Below are 10,677 nucleotides of genomic sequence, written 5' to 3'. Positions count from 1 at the left end.
GTATTTGAATACTTTTACTCAAATACTTTTACTTAAATACTTTACAGGACTGATATTTATATATATTAAGCGAACATAAATCAAATAATTTGTGCCAAAATAACACATTTGCGTAGGTATACAATATAATACAAGTAAAATAAATTATTTTAATATTTCAAAATTTAATAGATAGATTAAAATTTTAATATTTGGAAGAAAATTACCAATGAAGGAAAACTCTATCTCATTTTTTAAGGAAAATGGTAGCACCAAAAATCGGCGAAGTTTTAAAATGTTGTAGTTTGCAACTGTAGTTTGTAAATGTTGCACCAGTTTTTCTGATAAATAATAATAGACCACCTCACAGTTTTTGATTTATTCAGCCTGCGTTTGCTGCCACATACATAGTTGCCTATACGGCAGGTTGAGAGATTACAGGGGCTATATTCAATATTGGCACTGTTACGCATGTGTCAGACGTCTTCCGTTATTGGTACATACCATAACGATCACACAAAAAATTAACATAAATAATTAATTATTTCTGTTACCTATTATAGTAGGATCTATCAATTGGATGACCTCTAATTTTGTTTATGTTACTATCAATTTTACACTTATATATGAATTATTTTCACAATAATATATTTTTTTTTGTATGTAATATAAAGGTACCTAATTTTATTAAATTTATGTATTACGCTTAGCATGGATTGTAAAAATTAATTTAACTAGTTTTTAACTAAGTTAAGTTTTAGATTCTGAGCGGAGCGAGGAAGCTATTGGGTTTACAATGGTGTTTTTTTTTTATATATATCCTGTATACAAAAATTTTTACCAGAAGGAGTGCTTCAATTTTTAGGAAATTAGATCAAAATGGTACTTTACAGAGGTCATTTTTTGATTTTATCAATAGTTATTTAATGCCACGGAAAAAACCACCGAAAACCGACAAGAACTGACAAACCGACTCCGCTCAGAATCGTTTTTCTTATACAATGATATTATATCATTGAATTCAAGTATAATACAATCCATAATACAATGACCCACTTTTAACCTACTGTACAGCAGAGCGACATCCACTTGCCTGCTTTTTTAATTTTAATCTCAACTTACATTTTTTGATATTAACTTAATAGGTTTAAAATATTGGTTAACTTGCCCCCATCCTTGTCAAATGTACCGCAAACTGCAACGACGTTACTAAATATTGTACATATTGAATAATTTAAGTCTTCACACGACTAGTTATAATTTTGTCACAATTATAATAAAAAAATATTAATATATATATATATATATATCATATAATATTACATACATATCTATGATTTACCATACTTATTAGTTATTAGTTATTACTATCACATCTCTTTTCTCTGCAACTTTACACCCCCAAGCACTTCCCTAGTTGCGCCTATGGGCTATGACTGGCACTTCAACAATCAATGCTGTTTAAATATTTTAAAAACTAAATCTAATGATAGCAAAAGCATGTAAGAGTTAAAATGATTTTAACCCATCGTGATTATGCCACCCGACGATGGTTGAGTATTATAAAAATATAAATCGATACAATAGTGATCGTATAGTGAACGTTTTGTAGTTCAACACCACTGCCTCCCCTCACAAAATAGACCATGAAGTGAAACTTCTTTACGGAGGCTACAGCTGGACAAAACTGAATAATCGCTTATCACAACAGTTTTTCGAAAAAAATTGGTTTTGACAGTGGTCTTTAAATCACCCACACATCGTAGAGCCGACGGAAATGGTTTATGTTACCTCACCAACAGGTTGTGGTCGAGTACCTAGAGGTAAATTTAAAATTTAAAATATCCCTGAACACGAGTGTCTGAGTGGTTTAGCGTTATGATTACCCCCCTCCCACACCATAAACTTAAAGCCAGAATCGATTGAGCCTAACGCGAAGCTTATCGTAGAGCGACGGGACTCAGACCAAACGTTTTGGTATAACCTCGCGAAAAGAAAGAAGTTTCACTTCAAATCCGTGAGTTTATATACTCGCAGCACTCTTTTTTTATTTATTCAGCTTGCGTCTACTGCGCTGTTTATATATTTGCCTACTATGCAGGTTTGCGCGTTTACAGGAAATATCGGCACTGTTACGCGCGGCATCACAAACGATCCGCCAACCCGACGTTCAGGTACCGGCCGCACGTGTCGGAGTGCGCATCGCCGTCCTCCACCGTGGCTGCCGCCAACGACGACGGCTGCGAAGAATCGCGACGGCAGTCAACCGAACAACCACCGGTGCAGCGGCAGTTACCGGCATCGCAGATGCCACCGACCACGACACTGCCACCATCGACGCAACCTCTAACGCTGCCATCATTGACGCCACCTCCATCACCTACTTCACCAGCACCACAACCACCAGCGCGCACCAACGGCTGGCCCCCGGGCCACGGGCTACACAAACACCTGTTGATGATCACCGGGCAGGTGTACCAGGAGTTCATAAGTGAGTGTTCTGTAGCGGAACAGGCGCGTGACCTCCACGAACTCGGGTCGAAGCTCGAGCGACGGCCCGGGCTGTTCGGCGTCGGTGACTTCGTGCTGGTCCAGGTGGGCACGGGCTGGCGGCTCAACGTCCAGCTGCTTGACGTGCTGGTCGAGAGGCTGGGAAATGTGTCCATGTACGCGGACAAGAAGTACTACAGCAAAACGATGACCAAACACTGCCGAAACATCGGCGACCGGTGCACGCTGCTCGCCAACATGGTGCCCGTCATCGAGCAGCTGGAGCTTCGCCAGGAATTCCTCATCGGCGGTGGCGGTGGTGGCGGCATGTACGACCCCGACTGGATTCCGGTGCCCGCTGTTCCGCCCCTGCCCCGCAACTTCACAGGTGACACCGAGAAGCAAATTGAATACCTGACGTGGCGGCTGTGCGTCCGGGACAGGCGACAAAATTTCTACTACAAACTCGACCAGGACTCGCCGCGGTCCCCCTTGAGGTATACGCAACGCTTCGGTCACAAACGCCACCCGCAACCCAATACCCGCTTGTCCGCCCACACCCACCTGGGGCATATTAAATATTTTGATTATTTACTTCAACAGTCGAAATAACTGTCTCACACTCGGACAATCCATGTTCACTATAAATAATAGTATAGATACATTGGACATATAAGTACATAACTAACTAACTAACTAACTAACTAACTAACTAACTAACTAACTAACTAACATTGTACCTACATACGCGTCGTGTAATATATTTCGAAACTGCTTACGCCGCGATATAGTTAAAACTACGATGACATAGATTGTATGTCCTCAGAGCTGGTTAAAGGTTCAATGCCGCAATAGTGCCAACTATTTCCACTCCTCGCCCTCCATCATCACTAACTGAAAAAAAATGTGGTATTATGTACCGAAAATGTTTTTTGTTTCTATATTTGTCAACGATATTTCTAAAAACGATATAGCTACTTATTTAATGATTGTTTTATGTAATGAAGCAAATTATAATTTGCTTCTTGATGGAAAATACAATGATGGTAAACAATGCTTTAAATGTTATTATATAGGTAGCTTATTCTTCTTAACAATGTGTTTCTAAATCTAAATTAAAAGTAAAAATTAAATGTTAATATTGAAATAATCTAATATCACGGTTTCAATTTATAAATTATTTTTAAAAATGTCATTGTAATTAAACAGTTAGGAAAAACAATTATTTCTATACATAATAAATTATTTTATCATCTTTTTTGGATAGGCAGTTTAAATTATTCCATATCTCAAAAATAGTGTGTCCGGTCCTGAATATCGTAAGGGGGAGTTCGGTAATAAAATACCGAGTTCATATTATTTGTGAGCACTTTTGACCACGATATGGGTTTACGAGTTTGGCCATACCTGTGTAATGGGCTCTCGCAGAATTTTAATATATGTTAGTAGGTAACATAAATATCAAGCTAGTAAAAATAATAAAATATTTATCAGTTTATCACTTAGAGTCGACGAATAAAATCTTTTGAATTCAGATTTTATGGCACTAGACATCTATATTATAGGTCATCGGACAACAATTTACTATACTATCATATTCTTAAAAAGAGTTCAGAAATCCGTGTACGTTATGGAATTTTTTGAGAGAGAGGCATAATACATGTACAATAGGTAACAATTTCTAAAAAAATATTTTAGGTTTTTTACGGGAGCTGACTCCATAGGTTCTCCAACATGTCATTTTTGTTGGCCACATCTGTGAATAAATTCTAAACACACCTATTATGCTTTTGACATTGCATTCATATTCCATACACGGCTTATACATTTGTAGTTTGTTTTCCTTTATTTTCGATTACTACAAATTGTGCTTTTACAGAAATGTTTGAACTCTATTCCGTATTTTATTTTGCTATAATTATTTCAAATAATATTATTGTATTAATTAATTTTCCAATGAATCTGACATCAAGCTCTTCCGGTGTGATGGTGTGAACATAAATAATATTTATGGTTAAGTAATGTGAGATATGTATTGTATGTAGAACATTTAGGTACTATATATAAACAAATTTTGCCGAAAAACAGAATATTTTAAGTAAAGGTAAACAAATTTCAAAACTTTCAGAAATTTAAAACGAAGAACCCAAACTACGCCGTTGACACACACACACACACACACACACACACACACACACACACACACACACACACACACACACACACATAAACGATATTGGTATAAGTGTATAACTATAGACATGACGTGGTGGAGACTTTGCTTGACCACGCTCGATTAACAGTGGACCTGAAGACCACAGTTGTCAAGTTGACCATGTCAAAAATAAGTATACTTAACCTTCTCTTCTTGCCATGGAACAGTCCCCAACATTTAAAATTGCAGTTTACATAAAGTAATAATTAGGAACCGTATATCGAAGACAATATATTATGAAAACGAAACTTTTTGAACATTTTAACCCTATTTGTGCCAATGGTGATCTCGCATAGACCTGGTTTACGAATTTACTACAGGTCATCAACTTTTAACACTGATAAGTAAGCTATTATTGTCTATGTATGCGGAATTCTCGTAAAGATAAGTAGTCACCACAGACACCCATAAAGGGGTGCAAAGGGTGACATATAACCCCCCTAGACAAATGTGCAATGAAAGTAGTTTTAGATTCTGAGCGGAGTGATAAATGTATTGATTTTACAAAATGATATGTCTTTTAAATTCTGTGCGAAGCGATGAATATTGATTTTACATTGATACATTGATTTTTTTTTTTGTCTGTCATCACCTTTTAGGACAGTAAAATTGCTCAGATTTTCTTCAACAGTATCTTAGAGTATCTATACAGTTCCTGATAGGAAAGTAAATCTAGTTGGTAATTTCGGGGGTCAAAAGTAAACATTTCCCAGTTGTTTTCATAAGCGCCGAGAAAAACAAAAGAAACATTAAGAAAAACGGGAATTTTTACGCAAAAACGATTTTGGTTTTTAGTGTAAATTTAAAACAAATGACCGTAAATACATGACAATTTCACTGAATGTTTATATTTTCATTTTCTATACACCATACAATTTTGAAAATATTTTGACTCTTTTTGAACTGTTTACGGACATTGTCAGTTTTCAATTTTTTTATTTTTTTTTCTATAATTGTGTATAAAATGTTATTTAATTGGTAAAAATGCGTGAAAATTGAATACAAAGCTCCTAATAATAAATTGTTACAATAGCAATTGAAAAATATTAAAAATACATAATATGCATAATTTTTTTTTTCATAAGCATTTAAAGTTTGAATTTTGACAAAATGTATCAATTTTAAAATTTAATAATTATTTTGTAGTTAGAAATTTGTAAAATATTCAACTTTTATATCCAATTATTGAAAATTTAAAACAAGGTTCCACGTAAATAGGTTAAATATAAATTACTTTATTTACAATAATATCATCAAATATACTTAGTAATTTAGTTTAATATCACAGGCTGACTGACCGTTTTCGCTCAGAATCATTTTTCTTATTTAATTGCATTACATAATTGAATTCAAATTTAACACTATTCATTAAGGTGACCCACTTATAACCTATTGTACAGACGAGCGACATCGACATTTTTAGCTTATATTTAATACATAGTTAGTTATGTTTTTCAATTTAGGTACCACTTTATCAGTAGGTAATAAAATGCTGGGACTTTTGGCATCAGGGAGGTTAATAAGATAAATGTAATAGATAAAATATATAAGATAAATAAGATAGATATATTTATGTATTTCGAAAAGAGGGAGAAAAACTATATCTCTCCTCTCAAATAAATGCTAAATACGCCACTGTGCCAATGTAATGAATTGGTGCGTTTTATGGTACACAATAATAAATAATATTAATAATATTGTTGTAAAGTATGTATGTACAATCTAGAAGGAGCCATTAGCCAACTGAGTATATTATATTAATATTTAATATTCCATAATAGTAAATAAGTAGGAAAAAATATTAGTTATTATACCAGATGATGTACTGTGAAATATGTTGTGATATATAAAGTCTCTAAGTTGTATAAGTATAATCTGACTTTATTATTATATTATGTTACGTATATATAACAAAATATATTATGGTATAGGTATACCTACCAGAGTACGAATATCATAAAAACAAATTGAAGGGGGCTATCAGAATTATTTTTTTGCCTTGAAAACAAAAAATTAATCCACTGCAACCATAGCTGTATATTTTATATTATTAGTTGTCAATAAAAAATATGTATGTAATCATTATACATCTTCGTATCTGACATAATAATAATTTATGTTGGAGCACTTATCATTCTCGGAACCACGCATATGTGTGCAACATAGCAAATTACCGTTCAGATGAACTGTTTTGGAGTTGTTAGCTTTAATATAAGTGTGATAGACATATAATAGGCTATAATTAAACTTAAATATAAGAATGAAATGAACATAACATGTTCCATACATTAGTTTTTTACGATAAACCAATATTTATGCAAGTTTTTGAGTATCTAAAATATTAAAATTTTAATATTATAAATTAATTGTTAGAGAAAAATTTAAATCTCGTAAAATAGTCAACGTATAAATACGGATAATGTGGGTCGCAATTAAATATGAGTAAGTTCAATTTAATATTAAAGCTAATAACTCAAGAATGGTTCAGTTAAGCCTAAATTTACCATGTAACGTGTGGGTCTACACAGAGAAAACAAAATATCATAATATTATATGTAGTGCGTAGACATCCTTTCAATAATATAATATAGGTAGGTACCTAATCTTAATTTGTGGTTATTTTCTTTTTGATTTTAACTAGAACGATTTCCTAATCGTTTCTATTTGGTGTTATAAGTTATTTTGTTGTAAATAGAAGTGTGGAGTAAGAACACACCGCTATAACTCCTCTATGGACAGGACTGAGTAGTGAGTAGCTGGTAGGTACTTATATAATGAATATAATGACAAATAGCTATGAGTCAATAAAATGTGACATTAAAGTCTTAGCAGACGACGAAACCGTAATAATAATTTATCATGAATTATACGATTAATGATTACTAATTACTATGATTACAATTTAAATATTACAGAGTATTTAGTATCAGGCAACCTCTGACGTCTGATGTCTACGCATAAATTATAATGGTATTGTGTTCAAAGTTCCTACATAATGTTTTTTGTCATCAACTATAATATTAAGATTCACTAGTAGGTACACTACGTAATAACCGATGAATATTAATCTCAACCTACATACCCGTTGGCCGATACGTCTATAGAGTACCATACTCTGTTGGGACCTGTTTTTACTAATTGAAGTCGTAATGAATCTGAAAAAATCGCTGGCCATGTCCCGGAGTCATATGTTATTTTCATTTTCATTAGATTTAATACTCGTATTTTCTTCCAAAGTTGTGTTTATTTCATTATTGAAAATGTCAATGCTATCGGAAATTTGTTCTGAGTTACAAACTTCTTTTAAACTGTCAGAAACTTCTAAGGTATTTAGTTCTTCTAAAATAATTTCAGAATGTGTTTCTGGATTATTTAAAACTTCATTATTTTTTTTCATATATTTTTCAAAGGAACCAGGGTTTTTTTTAATTTCTTCATCACGTTTTAATTTTTGTTTTCGATGTGCAGCTCCTGATAACCGTGTACGTTTTTGATCTGATATATTCAATAAATATTAACGTGATAATTCAACAAAATTAATGCCAATTAAGTGATGCAGTGATGAACATACAATTCAGCATACTATATTATATTATATAATATATATATTATAATAATTAAATCACTTTGGTTCATTTGAAATTTGCCGCCCCCGCACTAGTGCCGCCCTAGGCGGCTGCCTATTTTGCTACCACATTGAGCCGGCCCTGAGAGTACGCATGTGGTTCCCAACCTATAAATCGCTGTCGTAAACTAATATTAATAGGAGAATAAATAATTAATTTAAATTAATAATAACCTTAATATTAAACAGAATTCCATTATTCAGATGCTTCATTCAGTATTGCATTATATTATTAAAATAAAATAAGTTGCTTATAAAAAAAATTATTATTAATAGGTACTATTATTCATGGCAACATGTCACGTTTTGAAAAACGAACCTTGAAGTTACCATTCATTTTTAAATTACTGCGTATAGGACAAATCTCCCAATACGTTTAATCCAGGCCCGTATTTAAGGGGAGGGGGACATTTTCCCTTGATTTTTTTTTCGAAAATTCAAAAATTATCAAAAGTTTTTTTTAGGCAAATAAGTTGATTAAATTTCCAAGATAGCCATTTTGTTGATTATATTTTTTAAAACAGTTCAAAAAAAAATATTAAAATTTAATGAAAATCGCTCAAGTTAGGGCTAATTATTATTTTTCATTTTAGCCAAAAAATCAGCGTGATTGTAATAATTAACATATGAATCGTATTTTGCTAATGCCGTATACATGGGTAATATAACTATTATTCTTAGAAGTTCAAAATAATAATTAGCTTAAACTTGAATAATTTTTATTAAATTTTAATAATTTTTAAATTTTTGAAAAAAACAATTCGAATATTATGCTATTCAATCAGAATTTGCATACTTATGACTGTAAAGTAAACCGCATTTAAATATATTGATTTTCCACGGAGATACTAAGAGTGATACGGGACTTTTGGGACTTACTGTATATTATATAAATAAAATTTTTTTTTTGGTAAGAATTTTTATGAGGTACCTATAATACTTGGACTTTTTGCATTGCATGACTATGATACGGCCATTTGGCGTCATTTACCTACTCATTTTGTTAATCAATGATAACTATCTATTCATTTTTGTAATTTTTTTTATAGATTACAATTATTGTATGTCGTTATTCATTTTTACAATAATTAAAATAATGTATCATCGTGATCTGTGTTTTAAATGTTTGGTGTACATAGTTCATCATTATCAAAACTAGTTTTAAAAGTTTAAATATACCTTTTGTCTATTTTTTATACCTTTTTTAAAGTAGTTAATAGTATGCACTCTGCAAATGATTATACAATACATATATTATACGGCATATTCACATATTATGTGTATTGAGATATTGATATACCTATGTCTAAAATAGGTACTAAAATAATTCTAATTTAGGTTTTGCAAGATGGTAAAGGAAAAATAACTCTTGAGAGCACAGAGAGTAGCTTTAGTCTCTATAAACTATTGTGTGTGGGTGTGTGAGACATATTGAAACACGAAATCATATATTTTGTATGCTATTTTCAAAGTTAGCGCTTTTGGGCCTCAATAACTTGGTCTAATCAGACTAATTGCACCTATTATACAGCATTTACATATGCCAGATCGTGATAATACTCATCTTACTTTGAGTCTACACATATAGTTACACATATTTATATTTCCATTAAATCTGCCAAAAGAGTGAAGGTGTGAATCTGTACATATATTAGATATGCCTAATTTATTATTTTAATTTAGTTTCTTGTTGAACTATGCGAATTGTATTAAGGGGATTCGATACCGTGATTTTCTGTTTTCGTCTAACACACGCGTGACATAGTATTTTGGACGTGTTTTTTGCCAAACCAACTGATCTAATGAAGCGATAAGAATTCTGAAAACAGATTTGAATTCGTCATCAAGTCTACTTGAAATCGACTTTCCTACATTTTTGATATTATCTTCCAAATTCCAGAAAAAATCAAATAAAAAAAGGTGGGTAAGTAGATGTCGCTCTGCTGTACAGTAGGTTACAAGTGGGTCACTGTATAATGGATAGTATTAAATTTGAATTCAATGATATAATATCACTGTATAAGAAAAACGATTCTGAGCGGAGACGGTTTGTCAGTCTAGGTATTAGACATATCTATTATAGTTATACTTATCTATGGTATTAAAAAAAAATTGACCTATAATAGGTATCAATAATAAATTCCAAATTAATCATATCACAATATCCATTAGGTAACACGTTATACATCAACAACAAACCGTGGTACTGTCATAGATACATAACAGTATTCTTTAGAAGTTTCAAGTACCCACGAATAATATTATACAATCACAACAAAATAACTAAAATAGTTATCCTAGGTTTTTAATATGTAATTTCGTCCAAATTTGAACTTAAAATTACTATAAAAATAAACTATGCTTATGT

General features: G+C 32.1%; 1 protein-coding gene across 1 annotated transcript in view; it reads left to right on the top strand.

Moving 5' to 3' along the window:
* The first annotated feature begins 872 nt into the window (after positions 1–872).
* LOC100167164 (glycine receptor subunit alpha-4-like) overlaps positions 873–10,677 on the top strand; it is a 30,772-nt gene continuing 20,967 nt past the window's right edge. Inside the window, exon 1 of the mRNA XM_016807481.2 lies at positions 873–2,966. Within this exon, the coding sequence (XP_016662970.1) occupies positions 2,287–2,966 (680 nt within the window). The 5' untranslated portion in view covers positions 873–2,286. The remainder of the gene's footprint in view (positions 2,967–10,677) is intronic.

This window comes from Acyrthosiphon pisum, chromosome X, assembly GCF_005508785.2.
Source record: "Acyrthosiphon pisum isolate AL4f chromosome X, pea_aphid_22Mar2018_4r6ur, whole genome shotgun sequence".
In the NCBI taxonomy this organism is placed as follows: Eukaryota; Metazoa; Arthropoda; class Insecta; order Hemiptera; family Aphididae; genus Acyrthosiphon; species Acyrthosiphon pisum.
Note: the sequence above shows the minus strand (reverse complement) of the source record. Positions and strands in the feature narration are given on the sequence as shown.